Below are 25,280 nucleotides of genomic sequence, written 5' to 3' on the forward strand. Positions count from 1 at the left end.
CTCCACGAGCAGAAGAAATAAATTTTCACTGAATCTACAGTAATCACATTGGTCACACAGACTTGATAGAACAGAGAAGGATCTCTGTCTTCATTTGGGGCGGGTTGTAGAGGACAACCTGGGGGGTGTGTGGAGCTGGTAGCGTCTCCGAGGAGGGCTCCTTTGGTTTGATAGCTGGATGAAGGAATAAAGAATTACAGCAGCATGGAAGATGTTCGAAAATGGGATGCAGGAAATGGTAGGTTTCTCCCCAACTCCACTGCAGACTGCACGTGGGATTTCCAATGAGCCGCGGGATCGCATTGTGCCTGATTTTCCAATTAGTAGAATATTGGCATTTCTCTGAATATGAGGGGATGAGAATGAAGAAACCACGATGGGGAAGAAAAATGTTTGAACAGAAGTGGAAGGAACACCGTAGGAATTTACAAAGACAACAGCAAAGTCTTAACTTCCACACCACAGCAGCCCGTGCATGGCACGATGCAGAACCACAGCGGTTTGGTCAACGGAAGTTTGCTTTTGTAACCTGAATTCGGCAGGGTACTCCAAGGGCCGCCACAGCCCACCTCCCCACACCATCGCGTGGAGCAGCAGCGGAGGGCGACTGTATGCTTTTTAATAACAAAGCGCTTCAAGGGAATTTAAAAACCCAGCAGGGCAGCGCAAGTGGGGTGGGTATGCATGCTGCAGGAGGGCAGCTGGGACTTTGACACCTCCGTTTGGGCGTCCAGAAACCCCCACGAGCCGCTCTCTGTCTGTCCCCAGGGCTGGGGACAGCCCGTGGGCACTGGTGCCTGGCCAGGACAACCCTTTGCCCCTACATTTTGCAGAGTCCAACCAGGCAAAAATGGACCTGAGCCCTGCCACTGCATCGGGGTGGGGATGCACCATCTTCGCACAGGCCATTACGCTGGCCCCCTTTCTTTAACACAACCACATCTTGGCATTGCATTTTGTTCAGGTTTTAAGTTTTTGGGTTTTTTTTCCCCTCCAGTGTTCGTTAGCAGAAGTGACATTTCTGCGGACAGGCAGGCGATGACGGCAGCTAATGGCTCCCGGGCCCTCTCTCCGGTTTCCTTAGCAACTGCGAGAAGGGAAAACAGAACCTGTCAGATGGAAAATGTCAATTATAGCGGATGCGGAGGGGAGAGATGCTGCGAGCAGAGGAGGCATGCGGCGAGGGGGGAGCGCGGTGGCGGAGGGCTGCGCAATGGCGGACAGGGTGGGAGGGGTGCCCGGCAGCACCGTCCTGGCAAAAAGCATCGGGATGACAATATTCAGCAGCAGACGTGGGCTGGGTGGAGGATTGCACTGTTTCATGGGCAATTTTGCCAAACAGAGCCCCATCCTCATGGCCAACCGGTTGACTGACCCCCCCGACTCAGATAGACCAGAGTGCCTTGCGGTGGATGAAAGCAGCTGGAAAAATATAAATCAGATTAAATAATAAATAAATAAGGGGGAGGAATAAATAAAAGGCGGCAGGCGAGCTGTGCCCGTGTTTTGCCTATTGATCCTCACCCCCTTGGTGGATGCAGGGCGGATTGACGCTGAAGGAGAAATCCTCTGCTGAACCGGTGGGGAAGGAGCCGCTGACTTGGTGTTAATATTAATCAAAGTGAGTCGTCCCCGCGCGCTGCCAGCGAGACAAAAGCAGGCGGCGCTGGCAGCTCGGGGCAGGCAGCGCTGCCCGGCAGTGAGTGTCCTGGGTGGGAAAAGAGCTGCAAGAGGGTTTCGGGTGCCCAGGGCCGTACGTCCAACCCTGCCGCCGAGGGTTTGCCTCAGCCAGAGCCGTCATCCCAGTTGGCACCGGGCGTGGGGATGTGGCACGGTCCTGCACCACCAACCGAAACAGGGGGGTGAAGCTGAAATTGGGGTTCCCCTCTGCAGGGAACCCCAAGGTGGCACAAACCCACTGAAGTCCCATTCCTCCGGCATCGCCAGCGGCATTTGGGCCACGAGCCACAGTATGTCCATCTGCCTTGCACGGTTTGGGTGCTTTTTCGTAATGCAACTTCCCATCTCCACCTTGCCCCCAATTCCAAAACACATCCATTTTTAAAAATAAAAGGGAAAACAAAAAAAAAAAAGCAGCAGCAGCTGCTTGGGCGGATGCTGGCGCTTACAGCAGGCACACAAACAGCTCTTGCCGTCGCAGCAAGTGCACTCTAAGGACGCCCGGGGTTGTTGTTCAGTCACCTTGCGCTGACACCTACTTGCCCGTTCAAAGTCTTTTTAACATGGAGAGTGCTAAATCAGCCTTTGCTCTCTTCACTTAACCACCAGCCAGGCCTCCCTGTCACGCTGTGACTCGGGGGATTCGGACTTTCCTTGTCTTGACTGACATTTCTATCCTGCCGGGAGGGAGCAAGCCGGCTGCCTGTGCAGCGTGAATGCTAAAGCGAGTGGAATAAAGAGGAGAACAACTACCTTGGGAAAGTGGTCACCTGCAGGTAGCTGAAAGAATGAGTTTTATTCAGTTTTCTTCTATGTTTTTTTGTTGTTCAGTTGCATGGATCAGGGAGCCTGGGGCTCAGGAGCTCTGCTCTCTCTTTCCTAAGTGCACAAACGCCTCACCTCGCTGGTCACTGAACCCACGCCGTTCACAAGCTCTCCCTTTATCAGGCAGTACTTGCCCATTTCTGCAAAGGCCCGTGACATCCCCAGGTGAAAGGAAATAGCAGGCCTTCCTCCATTTTCTTTATCCTTTCCCCTAAGTCATCTCTACATGGAGAGACAAGCAGATGTGAGGCACAGATGCCGGCGCTCCAGCAAGTCTCATCCCAAAGCCAAAACCCAAAAACCTGGCTGGACCCTGTTTGGCAGGGCTGTCCCTCCTGTCCTCCAAAATCCCAGCTCCAAGCAAAGTCCACCATCTCCCTTCTCCGTCTTGTCTCCTGGGCCCAAAACCATTCCAGAGCAGACAAGTTCTTAATATTCTCCATGGCAAGGCTCTTTCACCTCTCTGTTCACTCTGTTCCCTCCTGTCTTTCACTCTTCCTGAGTGTTTAATTGCAACAACAGGCTTCTGTATGCTGAAATAATCACCCCACAAGAGTGGTCCAACTGAGGAGCGAGAGCATCTCTGCTGGAGCTGAGACAGCTCCGGGAACTGTCACATGGGTCGGGTCCACTTCTCCTGCGCTTTCCCTTCTCACGCTTGCGGTTTATTTTTGCATTTTCTCTTATATAACCAGGTCAGGCTCTGGTTTCCACTTCTGTTGGAAGCCAAAGGGAAAAAAAAACAAACCCATGAATTCAAGTAACAAACTTCCCACTAATCTCCTTTCCCAAGTGTCACCCCAGGTCTTTGCCATGGCACCTCGACATGCAACGCTCCAGTTTCTGGGGAGCCCTGGGGATTCCACCGCTGGGGAACCATCTGCGCGGCATGAGCAGCACAGCATGGCATCTCCAAACCACTGGCTTTAGCCAGTCTCTAACTGCACCATCTCTTTGTATGCCAAGCTTCTGCCCTTTTTCTGTACCTTACCCAAAAGCATCCATCAATGAAAACTCACTGGTTACAATCACAGCGCCATCAAAACCCTCGGTTAGACAAAGCAAAGGGTGTACTCAGCAAGTGGGGATCCCTGCTGTGCATTTTCCCAGCACGTGTTGCCCGTGGATCCCACTGCTCGGCATACAAGCAGGTGCCACCGCTGCGCGTTTCCGATGGGACCAGAGCAGAGCCCAGGGATTAGGCAAAGGGCGATTTTCTATCCCGGGGAGAAACAGCGAGCAGAGCCCACGCACTCAGTTACCCACAACAGCATTTCTAAAAGACTTTGTCTAAAATGTTGGTGCTGTCAATAAATCTTAAAGCAGCAACACTCATCCCATCCAGCCAGCAACCTTCTCCCCCTGAGGTCACCCCTCTGCAGGAATTGAGATGAACACGCTCCTCAGTCCAATATCGGACCCCTTGCACTGCCAGCCCTCGTGCTGGCTGCAAAAATCTGTCTGGCCACATCAGAGCTGTAAATATCAATTGTTCCAACCCCGTTAGAGCCTAATAGGCTCAGGGATATCTACTGAGGAAAGGGCCTGACCCCGCTCGTCAGCAGTCATGACATGGAACAGCTATAGCATGTTTGGGGTATGCAAAAGGCTTAAACGCACATTTAATGGTTGTCAGGCAGCAGTTCCTATTAATGTAAAGACAGCCACATCCCAGGGCTATGGAAAAGAGCTGAAAAGCACAGAAGAAAAATGAATGTATTCCAGTGGATGTTTGCATGATCAAGAAACGATTCAAATAGCTAAAGCTGCTGTGTTCCTGAAAGAGACACTGCAGGATCGAAACTTGGGTAATTAGTACAAAAGTTCCCCTACCCATGTGACTCAGATCTTCAATTATTGACATTTTAGTTTACCATCTTTTATGCATTTCCTTTATTTGTGTTTTGCCCAGAAAAAGCAGTGCAAATCAGGCAGATAATTTGTTGTTGCTTTGCATATCTGTTTTCCATCATTAAATTTTTATATCTTCTCCATCAAACCCAGCCAAACTACCAGCGCTCTCAGCACCCTAACACCGCAATCTGAATAACAACAACCTCCTCCACAAAAGCTTAACCCCCACTGGGTCCATAACCTGCCCTATCCACAAATTTAAAACAAAGAACCTGAAAATATTTACCACCATCTCAGGACTTTGGCAGAAATCTCCTTTATTCCTTTGTGTAAAATACAAACTTTAGGCAAAGCAAAAACTGACATTATCATGTTTTAGCATTAAAAAGCTTTGTCCAGGGGTGGCAGTTCATTCTCTTTCCTATCACGGCGAGGACAGATCTTTTGTAAAGCTTTGTAATGTACCAATTTGCCTCTCCTTGCAGACTGTACGATTTTACTAATCTCTAAATTGATAAATTATGTAAGTGAAGGCAGAGTAAAACCCTTCACACAGACACGAGAAATTATTTCCGTGTCACATGGAGTTTCCCGTTCCCATTTTTTCTTTTCCTTTTTTTTTTCTTTTCCCTTTTGGGTTGTCATCCCCATCTGAGCAGCCCTTCCACGGCTTGAAAAGGTCAGTGCCCTCACATTTGGGCCTTCAGATTGGAGGTGACGAGCTGTGTTGAAAGACATAATTGAGCCTGGGCAACTCGAGAGATTTCAGCTGCCCAAGGTTCTCGGCAGTGCTGGCCCTTTGAAGGATCTAAAAGGTGTTCGTGGTGGGGATGCTGGAATTTCAAAAAGCTGCAGGCTAGCTCAAGAGGTAATTAATGTAGCCTAATTGGTCTCAAGGCCCTCAATAGCGGCCCTGTGTGCAGTCCTCGGTGCCTGCACTTTTCCTTCGTCCTTCTGAGGATCCCACTCAGGCAGCAGCTGCCCCGTGTTGCCGGCGCTTGGGCTGGATGGAAGCAGAGGAGCAGGCAGCTCCAGTGCCAGAGACAAAAGGCTGCAAATCCACGTGACTGCCTGGCGGGGAGCCCCGCTGTAAGCAGAAACGCAACGCCGATGCAGAAAGGCTCAATCTGAGCAGGAGCATCCCTCCACCACCCTCGGGACGTTCCTGCAAGACCTCAGAAATAACTCAGAAATAGGCAACCCAAGAAATAACTGCAAAGAACAAACAGCCATTTAAAACCCAGGTGTGTACTTTCTCATACTTGAGGCTAGGAAGCAAATAAAATGAGGGGAAACCACAACAGTAAAGAAGTACTGTGGTTTAGCCTCATACTCATTTCAGCAGAGGAAAATCCTCGCAGCAGCACAGCTTGAACTGGCTGGCTCTGGGGTTTTGATGGATGGTCATTATGTAAAGGAGGATGGGAAGCACCAACGCCCAAAACGCAGTTTTTTAAGTCTCTGGGAGCAAAGCACCAGCTGACTTCAATGGAAGGCCACCACGAAAAAAAGGTCGTTGTTTCCTTTCAGATCACCACCTTTCAGTGGGTCCTGCTCACCAACCAAACACGGGAAGGGAGAGTAGGAGAACAGGAATTTCCCATCTCTTTGGCTGAAGCTGCCCCATCCTTCCCTTGCCCAACCCAGCAGCAGGACACACTGCAGAGAAGACCTTGAGATCTCAAGCATCGCCTGAAGAATACAGCCCCTGAAAACAGTCTGTGCAACTGGGTGGATTTCCTTTCATTTTTTTAATTATCCCTTTTTCCACATCAGCCGGCCCTCCCTCCTTTCTCATCACACTCTTCACTACCCACTGTCTACTTAGCAAAATAAATGGCTGCGCTCTCAGCACAGAGGGGCGGCTTGGCTTGCTAATGCTCTCTCGTTGCGGTGCAGCAGCCGCAGGGTTAAGGACATCTCGGCAGCCCCAGAAGCTGTTCCCAAGCATGGATAGAATAGGGTACCAGTGGAGCAGAGAGAATGTCTCCAACCTGGAAAGCTTTCCTGGTAGCCATCCTTCAGTAGCCTGGGCCACCCACAAAGTACTTGAAGGGCCAAAGCACGTCAAGCTGGTGCCTGCCCTCTTGCTTCTCACCCTTAGAATAAAAGGACCATAAATACTCCTTCCATATCTTAAATTTCAATTTTAAATTCAAACCCCCATGTCTGCCCTGGGCCTTTGGTGCCAGGCAGGCTCTGCTCCCAGTGCCCGCTCCCGCTCTGCGCCCGGGTCACCAGAGGAGGAAGCTCTCAGCAGTGTTTGGTGTACACACATCCATCCAGCCTGACCCAGGGAGGCTGTGGAAGCTGGGAAGATGGGCAAAATTAAAAAAAAACATTTGTGGCCAGTTTTCCTGGGTTATGTCTGTAATGATGACAAGAGGCCCTCCTCAATTAAACACTAAGTCTTCCTTCTTTCTAAGGATCAAGCTTTCCTACCTATCCCTGCATCACCACATCTCCTTATAAAGAGCAGTTGCTCATTTTAACACTTCCACATTTTTTTTTTTATTTTTCCATGACTGCAACATGCCTTACATAGATTTCCTGGAAGCCAGACTAGTCAAGCAAACTAGAGTTTGCTACCTTAATCTGTCTATTTGAATGACAACTTTGGGAAGCGGTGTTTGATGACAAGGATGCTGTCGGGAGGGCTTGGGCGGTGGGTGTCCTGGACCTCGTCCCAACACCGTCACTGCCCAGCTGGGTGACCCTGGCAGAGCCCTGCACCCGGCCGTATCGGCCAATGCTGTAAGAGTGATAATCACTTCCCAGAACGCAAGTGTGTAGTGAGGCTTAATTAAAGTTGAAAAGCACTTCAAGCTCCTCAGCACAAGCCGTTTTAAATAAGAAACACTATAATAACAAGCTGGTTACAGCATGAAGGAGCCCTGAAGAGGGACAGTGATGCACAGCAGTGGCAGGATGGCTAAGAGAGGTCGCTGGGACCACCCACATTTCCGCCTGGCTTCACCATGGATGGTGAGATCCGAGCTCCTTGGGCTGCTGGGGAAACCATCCCCAAACACAGAGCGACCCTCTCCTTTCCAAACAGGGACTGCCTGAGCCCACCACACATCCCAGCAAAAGGCTTCCCATGGGGGAAAAAAAGACTTGAATGCAGCTGAACACATTTCCTCACACCTCCTGCGGTCTCAGAGGTCTCTTGTCCTTTGTTTCAATGACAAAACTCTGGAGCATCGGGGTGACATCGCTCCGGCACAGCGTGGCTGCCCCAGCCGAGCTGGTGCGCTGCCACCTCTCACTTCTGGTGTGACCTCCAGCAACAGCCGTCCCATGCCATGTCTCAGTGTGTATGATGACCGAGCTTCCAGAGCTCCTTTGTCCTGAGGACCTGGCTCACGCTCGAGTCTCCCAGCAGTGCTGTTATCCCAAGGTCCCTGATTACGGATGCTACGTATCTGTGTTCTTCCCCTGTATCCTTAAGATAAACATGTCCTTCACTGTAGTCACCTACTCCATCATACACTCCTATCAAATGAGCCTTGCTAGCTCGTAAATTACTGTGCAAACCATTCCAAACAATAAAGGCAATTTTACTTACTGAACCATTAAATTTACATACTTAAATTAGACTCAACCAGACGTTGAGAGGGGACGTCTCGCGGCCAGACAAACAATGAATTTAGGGAAAGAGCTGCCGTGTACTTCCCCACCTCTCACATGAAATTAATGAGGTGCTTCAATTTAATCATCATTAAAATTACATCTTTATTTAGTTACTTAGCAGAGTTTGACTCACTGCGTGGCATGGAACATGGAGCAATGCCTCCAACATCAGCCCTTCCACAGAGGGGAGGCAGGGAGGAGGTCCATTCCCCCAAAATGCCCTTTGCACCCCTATGCAGCCAGACCGGATATGTGTGTGAAGATCCCAAACCGTTCTCCAGGGATTAATACTAAGGTAAAACAATGAGGGAAGAGAAACAGCAAGTCAGAGTAAATTGAGGAAATGAGGTCTGGGATTAGTCTAAGAGGTGTTTGAGACAGGCAGACAGAAAGGCACATCACGTTGTTAGATGGCACCGACAAATGGGAAGCTCTTGCAGCATTATCGGTCTCAAAGTTCAGTGCACGTGGCACAGAGAAACTCATTAGAACAGCAAGAGTTTGAAACAAAAGCATACGGTGAAATAGAGACAAAGAGACAAGAGACATGGCTGATCTCCTGTGCACGTGCAATTTGTTTTGCATTTTCTCCCCCACACACATAATTTATTCATCTCGGGATGCTCCCGCACAGCCGCAGAGGGAGGCTGGCGAGAAGGGCTCGGGCACAGGAAGGGCAAGGCGGCGGGGTTCCAGAGGCCGGGGCTGTCTCTGGGCATTGCAGACTGAGTCTGGCTGTCACCTTTCCCAATTTCACTCAGCCGTGCCCAAAATTGTGCCATGCATGTCCCGAGACAAGGGCAAGAGCTTGCAGCCCATAAATCCAGTTGAGCAAGGGCTACTACGGCCACAAGCACTCAGTTGAGTACCAGAAGGTGATCAATAATCAATAGGGATTTCTGGGGACAGCAGCGATGCCTGTGAAGGGACAGAAGGAGGGATCAAACTGGTGGGGACAGACTAGTCACTGGGGAATGTCCAGCACCCTGCGCCTGGGGAACTGCTGCCTCTGCAATGCTGAGGAGCCGTGTCAGAAAGCAGAATAAAGAGATCAGGGAGCCCTATGGACGTCGTGTAGTGAGAGATGGAAAGTTTCTGAAGGAAAGAGCTCTGAAAAAAGTAGGAGGAAGGGGAAGAAAGACTCCACCCCACAAACAAAGGTACCTGCAGTTCACCCAAGGTCACTCAGGATGTCAAAGGCCTAGTGAGGTCTTCCTTAAAATCAGCAATGGGCTAGAAAGAACACAGACCTTTTTTGTTACCCTAAAATAATATTCATTCTCCGCTCCCCCACTCCAGCTGCAGAGCTCAGTGATCTCTGTGGCCTCACTCCCCTTTGATGCTGATGAAAATGAGCAAGATTAGACCTTAATGAGTTACATTTGGAGACATGAAGCCCTCTTCCCCCTGGATACACACCGCTCTGCATGGATGGAGCACGTCCATACTATTTCCATCAGAAAGTCTCCGCTTGTCTTCAGCTCATTTAATTCACTCCTGCTCCAGCAGCAAGGGGAGAGCAGCTCCCACAGAGCCCACGGTGACACCGCGGATCATGCTAACTCCAACTGGGAGACAAAGAACACCTCCAGAGCCACATTTATGCAGCCTGTGTTGCCGTGTTCCAGCTGCCAGCAGAACCACCGGCCTGGTGCAGCAGCTCTGGGCATGCACACTGATTCCGTTGCATGCCTGTGCACCAAGCGTGCACACCAATTCCCTTGCACACACGCACGCTGAGGCTGGGCACAGGGCTGGGAAGGGGATGCCCACAGCCATGACTTTGCTAAAACCAGCCCACCTCTTAAGCAGGTGCTTTAATAAAGGGGGAAAAGGCAGAAATAGTCAGGGCTTATTCGCTAGGGCTACAAATAACGACTACGTATTTAGTTGCTACCTCTCAGCTCTATTTTCCCTCTGATCTCTGCACACATCCTGTACTGGCAGGTGATATGTGCCACTGTGCGCCGTAGCGAGCAGTTAGACCTCAGCTCACACGGTGACCCCAAAACCATAGCTCACACAGGACGTAGCGGGGTTGTTGGGCATCCCTTTTGGGTGGCGTCTTTCTTCAGGCAGGGAAGAGAAAAATTAGTTATCTAGTGTGGGAAACAGCACTCACACCTGAAAGCTCACTGCGTGAAGAAAGGAAAAAAAAAAGCCCACGAAAGAGTAAACACCAAACTGCCAACTGCTTTTTACTTTCTGTAAATCAAAATACACGTTGGAAATAAAAACTCCCAAATTATACCAGGCAACAAGAAACATTAACCCACGAGGAGTGCAGACTGCAGGAGCAGGGATACGCAGACCAGAGGCAAAGCCGCAGTTTGTCTACATTAAAAATGCAACATCAGCAGAGGTGTCTGCGAGAGTCATTTATCAACCTCCGGATTAGAGAGACATCTTAAAGTAAGTGCCCCATTTATACGCACATATGCACAAATTGTCTGCTGAGGAAGGAGAGGAGAGCCGCGGTCTTTGTGCCTCGCAAGCTCCTCTCCAGTCCTCTGGGTAAACGTAGGGCCAGAATGACATTTGGCATGGAAAATAGGAACCTTGCTCATGGTAACAGGGGGTACAATTCATGCGAGCAGCCGGGATGGAAAGTAATCTAATGCCGCAATTTCAGAGAAACAATATAGAGTCACTCACATACATCATGATTAATGGCTGGATACCATGGTGTGAAAACCATTTAAAAAATGGCATTTTTGTCACTGACAACGTTACACATATAGTAAAGGTCATACATGATAAGAGCATTATCCATATTTCTTCTGCAAACATGCTTAACCTTGTAGAGCACAATTCCCTGGAAGATTGGTGATCCATCTCCAGCTGCAAACGGCGCTCTTCAGAACCCGAGAGGGCCAATTTTACATTGATATCATTCACATCCACGCGCACGTGGGCTCTGGGAAGCCCGCACGACTTTCGGAGCAGAGAGGGATGGAAATATTTTACAGCAGTGCCCGCTCTGGGCTCTCCTCCCTCATGCTGGAGCTGATGCCAAGCTCCTTGCTGCAGTCATGCTGGAAACCCAGGTACCTGCAACCCCCTCTCTGAAGTCTCCTTGAGGAGCCCCTCTGGCCTCCCCTGACCACAGGAAGGTCCCACCAGTGGGTCCCTACACACCAGTGGGCTTGTCTCTGCCACTCGGCAGTGTTCAGCAGTAGGATGTCGATCACTGGTTGACCAGCTGCCATCTGCAGAGAAACCATCCCAATTCAAGGATGACCACCTTGGAGATGGCCTGCAGAAAACCTCAGGTGAGTGCACAGACTAGGCATTTACTGGTTTGAAAGCCTTATTCAAAGCACAAAAATCCTTTCTAAAGACAATGAAAGAAACAGCTCTGGGCACCGGGTCAGTAATTTCAGATCAAAACCCAGTCCGACCTGTGCCACCAGCTCAGACCCTACACCCCTTCTGAAGCCCACATGGCTTCCAAAACCTCTTATAGTTGCATCCATGATTGCGTAGTCCTCCAGCCTTGCCAAAATCCATGAACACCAACGCTACAAGCCAGACTGCAACCTGCCTTGCAGCTGCTGGAAGCTTGGGCGCCTTGGCTGAAATTTGGAGGAGCAACAATATCCATAATGTGTTTTGCAGCAGATTGTGTGACCCTCTGGAAACCCCACAGAAAGTGGCATTAAACTGTATATGTCCCATTGGCTGTGGGCTGACGCACAGTGGCAAGGGAGATTTTTTTTCACTCTGCAGTCACATATCTACCCATGTTTGCACAAGTTTCGCTGTTTGGCCACACCATGCTCTGTCCATCCCGGGTTCTTTTCCTGCCAGTACCGAGCTCGCCTGACTAACCTCGGGTCTAGCTGCAATTCGGGTACGCTCTGTGCCAACAAGCCAAGCACAAGATCTTAAAGGCATTGCAAGAAAATGTAACTTCTTCTACAGCAAATAAAACTGCTGCATGAAACAAATCTTTGTGTAGTGGGATCCCATGCGAGGCTCATGCGTTAGAACTCTACTTTAAGCATCTCCGCAACGCCTCGCCTTGAGCAGGGTTGGGGACAAGGACAGGGGCTGTGCTCGCCGAGGGGTGCTGTTATCCTTTAGCAGGGCACAAACACAAAAAAAAACCGCCAAAGCAACCACTAAGACCGCAACGCAGTTCGCCACCTCTGCCTGTTGAGTCTTTGCTAAGAAAGGAGTACCACTAACCACTATAAAATGTGCAAGTACGCCACGGCACCTCGCAGGAGCTGGGTGAGGGGGAGCTCGGAGGCTGCAGGCAGGATCTCTCCCCCGTCTGACCTCTGTTGGAGAGGAGGGCATGATTTCACTCCACAGGAATTTCCTCTGTGGGAGACACTGGAAAATGCTATGGGAGAAGATGGGAGCTCTGTCCCTTGTGACTGTCTCCTGGAGCAGGGAGCCTTGCCCCATGTCGCCTGAGAGCACCCCGGCCCTGGGTTCAAGGGGTAACTGCCTCGGGGGGGAACAATTGCCACCCCGTGATTTTTGCATCCCTTGGGAAAGCGTGATCCCAGATCTCCCCGAGAGTCCCGTGCATCCCCAGCAGCCGGCAAGGGGTCAGCCCCCCACGCTGTCTCCAGTGCGAGCAGCCCGGGGAAGGGGTGAGGCGGCGCTGGGCAGGGAGGAGCTGCCTGCACGCAGGGGACAGAGGGGACATCTCCACGCCGGCATTCACAGCATATCAGATCGACTTGTGCTTTCTTGTGTGAACGGCACGATGAAAGCTTCCTGCTGCACTCAGGGCGGGAAAGCTTTTCCCCAGAGTGGTCTGCAAAGACTGGCTGGACCAAATTATTCTTCTCATCATGCATGCCTCTCTCTGAGCCACCTTACCCATGCAAATACTCAAATGTTATTAATATGAATGAAGGCATCTTGTCTCAGGGCGTCTCATGGCAGGAGCCATTTCAGAAACACTGGGAGGGTGGAGGGAAGGAGGAAACACAATTGAGCAGCCCTGGTTGCATGCGTCCTGTTCCTCAGATGGCAATTCCTTGCTCCCAAGAGTGCCTCAGACTAGAGGCACTCACAGGTTACACATCATTCAGTCTTTTGCTTTGCAAAATTAGCTTTCTTAGCAAGGAAACAAAGGATTTGCTGTGTTGGATCAGGCTGCCGACATCGCTGCTGCGCTCACACTCGCGTACGTAAGGAAGACGGAGGCTGTGCTGGCCAAGTCCCTGCCCGGGGAGCTGTGTGCACAGCTGCTTCCAGATTGCCACAGAAATTCATCTGATGCTCAGAAGCAGGTAGTTTAACTTCTCTCCTAATTTTGTCATCTTAGATACCCACAAATGGCCAACACTATTTAGTCCTTTTAAAAACTCAGCCAGAACATTTATCTCAATAACTGCCTTCAGCACTGCCCTCCATAAAGCCAACTATGTACCACATAAAAGGAGGATTTCTTTTCACTAGTTCAAAATTTACTGCCCCGGATGGCTCGCTTTACGGCTGTTAATACAATAAAAGCTTTTGTACAGAGAGGATGGTGCTCGGGGATCGGGCAGAGGCTAGCAAGAGACAAAGATAACGGTCTGTGGCTAATGCAAGGGCTTCATGTGCCCAGCCCGACGGGAAGAACATAACTCATAACACATGTAATGGCAGAGTGTCGTAGTGTAGCCCCGCTTGGGACCAGACCATGCATTCTGTCTTTCACTCCCCTCACCCTCCGAGGGAACAGGGAGAGATAACGTAAGAAAAAGGCTTGAGGTTTGAGATGGGGAGAAATCCTTAAAGTTACCGTTACAGGCAAAACAGACTCAACGGGAAGAGGGAATGGGGGTTACGGTCAGTTCATTGCTTTATTCCGCTTTTTCTCCTCACATTCCTCCCCTGCTCCAGCGTGGGGTCCGTCCCCAGGCTGCAGGGGGATCTCTGCTCCTCCGTGGGCTCCCCGGGCTGCAGGGGCACAGCCGGCCCCACCATGGGCTGCACCACGGGCTGCAGGGGAATTCTGGCCGGGAGCAGCATTACTGCTCCCCCTCCTTCTGCACTGACCCTGGGGTCTGCAGCCGTTCCTCTCACAGAAATCCTTCACAACAGGCTGGCAGACGCCTCTCAGGGTCTCTTCACATCTCATCTCCTCTCCACTTCTCTTAGCCAGGCCGGGCTGAGTTGGCCCAGTTGGCCCCCGGGGGGAGGCCAGAGGGTGAGGCCTGCAAGGCCCACAAGGTTTGTGCCTCCCCCTCTCTGGCCCCGCGCAGCTGCTTCATATCTTCTCTACTTTTTTTTTCCTGTTTCTCCCCTTCTTAAATATGTTATTGCAGAGGTGTTATCAGGGAACATTCTGTCACCAATTGGTTCAGCCCTGGCCAGCAGCGGGTCTGCCCTAGGCCCGGCTGAGTGCCATGGACAAAGGGGAAACAACTTCTAGAAGCTTCTTACAGAAGCCCCCACTGTAGCTCCCCCTCACTAAATAAAACCAGGACACAGAGGCAAAGCAGAGAGCGTTCCTGCTCCGCCTGTGCAAGTCAAGGATGCTTCTTGGCCGGGCAGAGCCTGCCGTTCCCCGTGGACCGAAGGAAAAGGGTTGTTATCTGAGGAGGAATATCAAAGGCGATACGGAGCCCTGGCTCTGCAAACACAGGCTAAGCAGAGAGGGCTGCATCCCGGGAAATGCCAGGGTCTGCCATGCCAGCAAACGCCTCTTTTCTGTTGACCTTTAACTCCTTCTGGCCCAAAACAGAGTGCACAAGTCATGTCGCTATGTTTTACAAAGCCTCAGGCCAACCAACCATCTAGCCAAAGGCATGGAGAAAAGGTTCATTTTGGGGTGAATGCCACGCGCTGCTGCCAGGGTGAGCAAACACGGGCCGTGCAGCAGCTGCTTTGCCTTCTTGCCACGTGGACATCATCCTCCCTGCGCAGCAGACCTGCTTCAGGGGGCCCTGGGCTCCAGTATTTGCAATAAGAGAAGGAAACCGTCCCAGCTGCACGCACAAGGGGCAAATTAGCCACTCGAAAATACACAGATCCAATCTCAAAGCCAAAAGCCGTGCCCTGGGCTCTTCACAATTGCAGGGCAGCCGTGGAGGACGTGCCAAGAGCCCGCGTGCCCACACAACACCTCATCGCGCAGCTCTGCGTGGACCAACACACGCAACGTGTGCAGGGAAACCTCCCCGAGCCCTCAGACCACGTTTGCACTTGGGTGCATGGTAACGCATGCACCGCACAAACATGTCTGGCTCTCACGGCACACGGAGGCACATGTATTTTTCGTCAGCCATGGCCTCCCTGCAAGACCGGAGTTTACTGCTGAGAGTGCTCTCTGCCATCTTTTGTGATTCAAGAACCAAGAATGCTGCATAAATCATTATTCTTGCTAATTACCAGGAAACATCAAACAAGACAAGCATTTTACTCCTCATCACTGAATTTTGTTATGCTAATTAGAGTTGTATAAGCTGTTGCTATTAAACCTGGAGAGTCAGAAAAACATTTGCATTAATACCCACAAAGCTGCATCAAAACCTAGTTATTAGTATTTCAATAAGGTTCAGGTTCTGGGGAAGCTGCTGCCATTTCAGGGGCTGGTTTGTTGTTTTTAAATCCTGCTGCGAGAAAAAATATAAATAAATGCAGGGTGAGGCCTCATGCAGACAATACTTCTTTTAAATGGTGAATTAAAAAAAATAAGGAAACTTTGATCAGGAGGAGTTACAAATGGAGGGGGAGAAGGGGGGCACAGCAATGCAGAGGGTTGTTGCCCCGTACACGGTGCTGCTCAGCCAAGGGCTCAGTCTCTAAGCGTCGGCTGCGGATGCCACGCTGGACTTTGCTTTTTTTTTTGGATTTCAGAGTCCCTACTGCTCCCAGGTTCTTTGCTTGATCAGGGAGTTCTGGGTTTGACTCTCCCGAATGCAGCCGGGAACAGGAGCTGGCACGTACACTGGCTGCTGCCTTCACAGCAGAATTTTCATCCCTGTGGAAATCACCTGCTCAGGGTCTGCCGTCACTGGCATTGTGTGCATCGTCCTAAAACCAGGAGGCCTCCCTGGAGGGATGGGGGCAGGATTTCTGGTTACCAAAACACACACACTGACTCACGCGTCTCAGCCTTGGTGGGGAACCAACTCCGTAACAAGAATTGGCAACGCTGTCTTTTTAGTGCCAATCACGGCAGCTGAGTGTTTCATCTGGAGATCTCACAGCACTTCAGAAAGGCAAATTATTCCCCCACGTGCCCCTTTGATACAACAATTATCACCGTTTGATGCATCAAATACATCCAAAAAATTTAGAGGAGTCCAGAGAGGTGGCTTGTGAGCGAAGGAAGGGGTACTTTAACCCCTTAGCTCCCAGTGCTGGAGTATCCTTTCAGGGAGCTATCTGCAAAGTTATTTGCACACTCACATTATTATTTCCATTATGTGGAGGTGCTGGCATCACATCCATGTGAACTGGTATCACAGCAAACCTTGTACCACATGGAGAGGCTGTGGTCGGTCTGTACGCAGCAGAGGGAACCCATCGGGGAAGGAGCTGGGGTACAATTCCAGTTAGGAGCAAGCAGCCTTACCCCAAGACAACACTGCGGGTGCTAAAGCTCTGCATTTGCCCCGGGTTACAGGCAAGCGGGCTGTCCCTCTTGCCAGGTACTTGCCGCAGACTCCATCAATTAGCAGGCTCATCGGCCCCTTGGCTCTACCCACAAAACTGCCTTTGCCTGGCATTTATTTCTCTGTAAAGAGCAGACCCTATTGACAGCTGGCTGCGCCTTAAATAATACAGCGCGAGCTCTCTGTGTAACCCATGGTGTTATTCTCTTGATGGGGCTACAAGTTATCTGGTTTTAACAGACCATTTGTCACCGATTCCTGGAGAGGGAGAGCCGTTCGCTCTCTCACAGTATATTTCTATCAAAGAAGAGGAAAAAAAAAAAAAAAAAAAGAAAAGGATTTCTTCCATTTTCTCTCTCTGGTGGAAACATGCAGGTGAATTGAGTGGCTGTGTGAAGGAAGCGGTGTTTTGGTAATGATGAATTACGGTGGCAGCGCTGCATGCTCCATCATTTTGCCAATGTGGAGGAACTCAGATGTACCGCATGCCCCACTTCGCGCTGCCATGAAACACCTTCCCTGTGCTGAGCGGGTGCTGGTACCCTCCGCATCGATCTGCGGGATGTGCTGGGTGAGGTACCCAGCCCGCGGCTACGTCCCTCTCCCCCAGTGCCAGAGCCCATCGCGGGCTCGCTGTGCATCTTCAGCACCACCCTTTCCGATTTTCGGGAGCACCAGGTGCCTCATTTCCCTCTGCATCCATCCAAGAGAGGAAACCACAGCACCTTTGCCTCCCAAAGCCAATGTCAAGGTCTCACTCTCTCTACCTCGATACAAATAGGCGTGAGAAGAAGCAACAAACACAAGCTGGGTGCCACCATCCCTCAGGACCTATTCTAACGCGGTGTACTCCCTAATCACAGGCAGATTACAAAAAAAAATCCACAGCAGCCACACTACGGTAAGAAGAACTCTAAGAAGGATGAGGAAAATGAAGACACTGTGAAATGCAATAGATGTCAACTTCTACTTATTTTTTAATTTCATCTCTTACAAGCTTTTTGGAAGCTAACATGATTAAGTTCTTCACACAATTTATTAGCATCTTTTTGGAAATCCAGCAGTATATTACACTGCCTGAGTAATCCAATTAGTAAAATGTATTTATTTAACCAGAATATTAGCTGCACACAATCTCAAATGAAGTAAAGCCCCTGATCCTGGGGTTCCTCTCACTTCTTGGAATTCATTTACCAGCTACAGAAAGGTTTACTCTAATGAAATAAATATCAGCCCTATGTTTTTAGAATAATACAAGAAAACCAATCTCACTGCTCAGCTAACAGCTTTTTTTTTTTTTTTTTTTTTCAGTGGATACTGATGGTGCACAGATTCCACAGCAGCATAAAGGGTGTTCGTGTTCTGGCTTTTCCACCTTCCTCTCACCCCAGCTCCAAGAACATCCCCAAATCCCCTCACGCCCAGCTGGATTCCCAGTCTTTACGACTGCCATATCATTCCCAACATTAACAAAATTAAGAATTTTTTTTTTTGTTTTCAGTCAGCAACCCACATCCAGAGGTGAACCTCAGACCCTCTTCACCCTGATTTGTGAGAGCTTTGAAATAAAACCACTGTGGGAGGCGGAGGCTCCCAGCCCTTTCTTCCCTTCTAATGAAGGAGCTGAGTGACAGCCCCCGAGGCTGGAGGGCTGACGCTGCCTTGGCAGCATCCCCTGGCCCGACTCAGTGCTGAGCTGAAGGGACTGTACCGGGGGCGCCGACTGACGTGTGACAGATTTTTGGGATACTTCAGGGATTTTTAAATTTTTTATAATTTTAATTTTTTTTTTTCCCTTTTATTTTGTTACTTTAAACACCCCCGGCTCCTAACACAACAGCATCCCTATCCAGGGCTCCTGGCCACAACCAAAGGCGAAAGCCGGTGGCCGGGATGACTCTGCCAGCCTGGGGCACCTCAGCGAGGTCGCGGCGAGGGAAGGCGAGCGGTGCCAGGCAGCCAGCGCTGGCGGGAGGAGAACGCCCAGTCCTGCCACGGCACAGCCAGGAGACGGCTGCCTCCACAGCCCACCCCGGGGAACGGCTTGCTATTGACCGATGGTATTTTTCCAAAGCTGCTGCTTCAATTTATCTTCATTAATTGGCTTAATTAATTCTTTTCCCCTGTGAGCAGCAGTGGGAGATTTGGTCATGAGCAACAGCAAGGAGTCGCGATGCAGCCGGCTGAGTCTGCCGATCTGCCGGGCGACCCTGGCATTGCGGGCAGCTTTCGGCATTTCCCCGGCTTCTCGGCTCTGGGCCCGAGGGCAGCTGCACACGGCATCAGCGGAGCCACAGCCGCCCTTGTCTTCTCCCATCCAGGCAGAGTGTGGCAACAGAAGACTTGGGGTAATGCAGCATCCGTGGATGGGCATCCCAGGAACCCAAAATCTGGGATTTTTGGGGAGTTTCTATGTGCCACTTCAGCATGTGAAAGCACAGAGGGGATGGGGTTGCCTTACTTGCTCGTAACCCATTTTTCTCAAACCTCATGGAGCAGGACCAGGCTCTCCACCTCCCCGCGCTGCTGCAGCAGCACCTGTGAGATGACTCTGAAAGCCACAAAGGCAAAGCCAGAGAGAGAAGGAAGGGACTAACGGCCAAAGTTAATAATAGGCATAATTGCAATGTGCCTCCAAAAAAAATGAACGTCCCGGGGCAAAAGATCTAATTTTGTGTTTCCTTTCAGATCCTCCGCTGAACGCAGCCGGCGTGGGAGGAGGGGAGGTGTCTGCGCCCGCGACTCGCTCGGGCTCCGTATGTGAGCCCCTGTGATGCTCATTCACATGCAGAGAATTTGAGAGAGATCCTCCCATTAATGCAAACGGGAATTAGCCATGTAATCTTGGGATTAACGGAGCCCAAGGAATCATTTACATTTCCTAAATGGGGGAAAATGTATCAAGCGGGTAAGCCAGAGCTGGAGAGCTGAGGTGCAGGAGGGCGACTCGCTATGTGTGTCCACAGGAACCACTCTCATTGGCCTTGAAAAGGGCTTCATCTGAGGCTGCACAAAATATTCCACATCTTTGGACAACAGCTGCTGCTGAGGGGCGAAGCAGACGGACTGATGCCGTCCTCAGGCTCATTTCCAGCAAGGGGGTAATGCAAACTTCAGACCCCAAACCTGTGCCTGCAGATCTTCCCTGCCTCACAGGGTGCAACTCCTCATTCTCCACCAATGATCACAGCAGCAGTAGGAATAATTAGGACCAATTTCTTACATTTTTATTTAATTTCTCTTGCAAAGTTCTCTACCACAACCACCCACGTCCCCTTGGCAGCGCCCAGTGCGACTGCTGGGTGGGGATGTGGACCTGCTCCCTCCCTGGCCACCCAGGGCATCCCTGTCACTGACTCCACCATCACGCTTAGAAATCAGGCTCAAGTCACTCGGAGCATTCACCATGCCGTGCTTTTCATTCTTTACTCATCAAAAGCTGCAGTGACAGGCAGCAGAGCCCTCAGAACCCCATCGTCTCCCAAATGCTATAATACTCATAATAATCACAGCAACAACAAGTTACAATAACCCTCCATCCTTCTCGCACCAGATGATGATGAGTCAGACTCCATTTCCAAACTAAGACATCTCCCGTGCTATTCTCCCTCCCCTCCAGACTAATAGCTGACAATGTATGCCTTCCACATTAATGACAAGGGTTCAAGGGGAAAGAGGCTGCTCTCCCGTTTCGCTGACATTACACTCTCCTATGTACCCACCAACATACCCTAAGGCAACAGAACTCGTAATAGGTTCCTCTAACTGCCTCCTGCATCAAATTTGACACCGGGTGCTTTCTTCTCCTTTCCCATTTCTCACCTTATAACTCTGTCATCATCATTGATTTTGACTTAAGGAAAAAAAAAAACAACAAACCAAACCAACGCAGCACCCCAACCCTCTCCCCCTGCTCGTACAGCACCGGGGTGGGGATGCGGAGCTGCTGCGGGGACTTGGAGCAGGGACTCGGCAGGCCAAGGGGGTTGCTTCTATTTCGCCTGCATCTCAGTTGTGAAGGGACCGAGGCAGCAGGCTGGGAGCGTGCGCTGCACACAGCAGACCGGGTTTGCAGCCCCGGGACACCGCCACTGGCTCTGGGGACGCTTCCAGGATCGCAGGCGGCACTATCTGCATGCTTGGTGACTTTTTGCACTGGAATAATCTTTCCACTGATGTCAGGATTTGTTAATTTTTAGGCAGCACTCCTTTCTCCTTCTTCTGTCTTCCTTTCAGATAAAAGATAGCTGGAGTGACGTCTATCTACCTCTGGTCTCTGTCGCTCACTCAGTGAAAACCCCTGTTATCTCCCCAAATTCTCCACATGGCCATCTGCAGCAGCGGGGATGCCCAGCCCCTGCACGCTGCTGGTCCTGGCGATGTGAAGGGCCTCGGGTGGCTTCACCACAGAGGGGTTAAGGGCCCTTCCTACCAGAAACCCTGGGAACAGTGACAAGTACCTCCCATGGGGCAATAGATGACAATTTCCCCTTGATTCAGTTATCAGATGACTGAGGCTCCGGTTCCCTCCCAGAGAAGAGGGCTGGGCTCCCATGCCAGCACCAGCTGCTTCCCGGCATGACGCTGCCAGGAGACACCTCGGTCCCATCGCCGGTGCTCCTCTTCTGCAGCCGTATCCCAAGATCTCAATTATGGGGGCACAGCAGCGCCGGAAGGGGAAGGGATCTGTCAAAATTCCCCAGCATGGGACAACTCTACCTACTACAGCCTAGAGAAACCCTGCCCGAGCGATCTGGGAGAGCAGCAGGCTCATCCTGCCTGGTTTCTCAGCAGATACCCAGAAGCGAATCCCCAGAGCGCGGCTGACCCGCAGCTGGTGTTTTCTTTGATTGATGTCAGAGCCTATTTATGTCCTCTGCTTAAAACAATCCAGTTCGTGTCAGCAGTAAATGAAACTGTGTACCATCCAGCAGCTGTTTGCCTGCTACCTGAAATGAGTTTCACTCCAGTTCTTATCAAGGAGAAATCCTTTTAATCATTGAAACTGCCACAGCCTTGCTGGAGCTGCGATGGCGTGGTGATTGTAACAGGGGCAGGCACGAGGCAAGCCAGGGACACGGCAAGAGCCCTGGAATTGCTGGTGATGTTCGTCCAGGGTCGCAGCTCTGGACACAGTGACATGCGTAAATGAGGGCTGGGCTTTGGCTGTGGGGACCAGTCCACGGTGGACCTGGACACCAGCAAGGTTTCACAGAATCATAGAAGGATTTGGGTGAGAAGGGACCATTAAAACCCACCCAGTCCAACCCCCCTGCAAGAAACAGGGACATCTCCAACCAGATCAGGTTGCTCAGAGCCCCGGCCAACCTGGCCTGGAATGTTTCCAGGGATGGGGCATCCACCACCTCTCTGGGCACCCTGGGCCAGTGCTCCACCACCCTCAGTGTAACAAATTTTTTCCTTATGTCCAGTCTGAACCTACTTTAACCGGGGCTGTAAGGGCGACGCTGGGCTGAACAGGGTGCCAGATGGCCTCTGGCATTTTCACCATTTTCACTGGTGGCCCAAGCAGACTCATTACAGTGCAAACACCAAGGGTTTCTTATTTTGAAGTTCTTGCTACTGATAAAGCCAATAGAGGAAATGGGGACTTGTTCAGGAAAAACCCAGAAGATATAGAGTCCAAATCCATGCTACAGCCCTTACACCCTGATGAGTCTCCTAGGGAAGGACTTAACTAATGAGGTTGTTGGCGGTGAGCGGGGATGCTGCACGAGGAGCGGGGAACATCCACCCAAAGCTGCTCTGAATTCATTAAAGAGCATGGCAAGAGCTGGGCTGCTCCACTCGGGGACCCAGCATGAGGCCATGTAACCTGCCTGTCCCACCGAAAACAGATGATCACAGCTTGACTAGCGAGTATCAGCCGCTCTCAACACATCGCTTGCAAACAAGCTGCAGACCAAAAGCAATTTGAAGGAATTATTTGGGAAATAATTCTAAATAATGAATGACCAGAGAAAACTGCAAGCTGTTTACAGATAATTCACCTGCAAGAAAGAGCTGAATTTGCCGAGTAGATGATTCACTATTGATTATTTCCCCAGCTCTAGCTGTAACCTTATTTAAAGCATTAATTAAGACAAGTCTTCATAGTTCAGCATATTCTAATGGGTTACAGGAGGAAGGGCTCTCAAGAGCTCAGTGCTGCCTTCCTGGAAGGAAACCTGGAGATCCACACCCTGCTCCTGGCTCCTGCCCGGCCGGGGGGGGGACACGGAGCAGAGCCGAGCACCAGCCCCTCCAAACCCAGCAACATCCCCGATAGCCAACGCAAACATCTCAGCAGGCTGTGGGCCGGGGCCAGCAAGTGCGCGGGTGCGGCAGGGGAATATGGGATCCTACCTGGCTGTTGGCTGGATTTCAAATGGGACAGCTGCCTCTCAGGATAAACCCTTTAAAGACTGCCCGGGCAATCTGGCTGGCCCCACGGTTGGCTGCCCTCAGATGACCTGTTGCCAAGCCTGCCCCGATAACGATACATAAATGCACGCTGTAAAACGTGCCCCAGAGTGACACAAGGGCCCTTGTGCCACCCAGCCCTTCAGAAAGGTCTGCACTGCTCCCCCAGGCCTCAGCTCTGGCAGCCCCAGCATTGGCTCCTGTAACCAAGAGGAGCCCAAAGCCCCTGGAGATGTATTAAGAAACAGGAACCTGCATTTCCTTTCTGTTATATCACGCAATCTGCCAAGCCACGGCGCACACGTGTAAATGCAAACACAGCAGCAGCCAGTCTGCTCTTCAGCTGGCATCCGTACGAGCGTCTTGCTGACAAGAGCACAACTTCAGCCTGTGCTGACGGCACGTTACTGAACAAGCCTCCTGCTAACGAAGCACAGGATTGTCTTCAGTAACGCACGGGCATGAAAATCCAACACAGCAATCCAATCCACAGCCAGGTTTCCGACTTGAAACCCAGACGAATACTGATGCCGAGGAACAGGGGCCAGTGGTTGCTCTCCAGCTGTGTTCCCCAAGATGGATCTGCAGCCTCCTTTGCTCTGCAGAGCTGATGATCCCTCACCCATTGCCCTGGGACAGCACAGCACTCTGCAGGAGGATGCCTGCTTGCTTTCCCCACATCCCAAATAAATGAGGGTATGATAACCTGGCACCTAACAGAAAACAAAATACCCTGTCTTTCAACCAGCTGGTGAGTTTAGCATCGCCCAAAGCACGTTGGCATCATTTCTGGATGATTTGAAGTATGGGTAGAGCCAGTCAGTGTCTGCAGTAAGCAAGCTCAGTGATTTTTGCCCTCATAACTTTGTTTCAGAAAGAAAAGTTCAGGCCGTGAAGTTTTAACCAGCTCTGAAATCCAGGCAGCCAATTACTCTGGTCTTTTTAGCCCCTTTTCCTGTCCACTGTGAACTGACACAGCCTCTCCCATGAGTTGTCCTCAGTTCACATGGACAGGTTTTGCAAGCAGAGCTATCGGGCCCTCTCTCCCCACCTGGCACTATTTGGTGTGGGGCTCACTCATCATCCCGTTGTGGTCACGCCATGACCAGCTGCACGGCCCACACAGCCCTAATTTGTCCTAATTCATCCACAAAGATTAAAAGCAAGATTCCAGTAAAAGCCCCTTTCTCCCCCATCAGATGCAATCAGCCACAAGCTGTGTCTCACAGGGCTAAGCTTCCAGGTAAAGTCAGACTTGACCACTAACCGAGGAAAGATAGCAGGAGAGGAATTAAAAATTAAAATAAAATACAGCATAATCAGTTGAATTTCAGCAGTATGTTCGGATTTTTAACAATTTCAGTGCTTCTACGGACTGTTGTGAGCATGTAATGAAAATTATTTCACATCATCTTTGCAAGAAAGCCTTGTCAAGATTGCAAACAGTTGAAATAACCATTCGAAGGACACATGGCACAACATCCAATTTCTCCTGATCCAGGTGTTCAAGCTTAACCCTTCAAGGTGGCCACATGGAATCAGATAATTCTATATTGTTCACAGCTGCATTATTTTTTTTATGCACACAAATGTGGGGTGAGGCATATTTCCCTGTCTGGTATTTTCATTAAAAGGATGCAAAAAGGGAAAGAAAATAAAAACTCAGTAGTTTACTTTGGCTCTATTCATGTCTCCAGTTCTCCCATCAGTCTCATGACCAGCTCTGGACATCACACACCGCCCCGGTCCCACCATCACCATGTATGCCCGGTGGGCAGCATGGTGCTGAGCTGGCTCCACAGATACGACCTACACGCACATGCACGCACGTTGCTCTGCCAGCCCTCAGCCAGCCCTGTGCATGAGCCCTCATGCCAGGAACGACTATGCTAGGCCAGCCCGACTCCTCCTGTTCGGGTCCTGCATGGTTGCACAGCTTGTCATCAAACATATAAGCAAACATTTTTCATGGGTATTGTCCGAAGCCAAATCCCTACCTGCTCTTGACTCCTTCAAAGGCTGTTTTCTGGTAAAGGCTTATCTGCTGGTTTATCTTTTGCTGAAAGACAGAAAAAAAACAAAGAACAAATGATTGTCAAACAGTAGTTTGGTTAGAAAGGATGAGATGCTCCTACATGGGAAGAAAAGATGCATTTCGCGTTTACTTTCATTACTCCCCAATGCATGCGATACACACTTAAAAATTTGCATAATTCTCCCCACTCAGTGCATTTTTCATCAAACTTTTCCCTCTCCATGAGCAAATGTATTGCTAATTAGGACAGAGGACAG

The 25,280-nt window shown here is 50.5% G+C and overlaps 1 protein-coding gene across 10 annotated transcripts in view; it reads right to left on the minus strand.

The window, feature by feature from the left end:
- Positions 1-25,280, minus strand: part of TNRC6C (trinucleotide repeat containing adaptor 6C) — a 327,104-nt gene that overhangs the window by 186,088 nt on the left and 115,736 nt on the right. For all 10 annotated transcript variants that reach the window (XM_086762532.1, XM_086762539.1, XM_086762534.1 and 7 more), the window contains exon 3: positions 24,986-25,047. In XM_086762532.1, coding sequence (XP_086618658.1) covers positions 24,986-25,047 — 62 coding nt within the window. The remainder of the gene's footprint in view (positions 1-24,985; positions 25,048-25,280) is intronic.

This window comes from Chlamydotis macqueenii, chromosome 18 (assembly GCF_036417535.1).
Source record: "Chlamydotis macqueenii isolate bChlMac1 chromosome 18, bChlMac1.mat, whole genome shotgun sequence".
Taxonomy (NCBI): Eukaryota; Metazoa; Chordata; class Aves; order Otidiformes; family Otididae; genus Chlamydotis; species Chlamydotis macqueenii.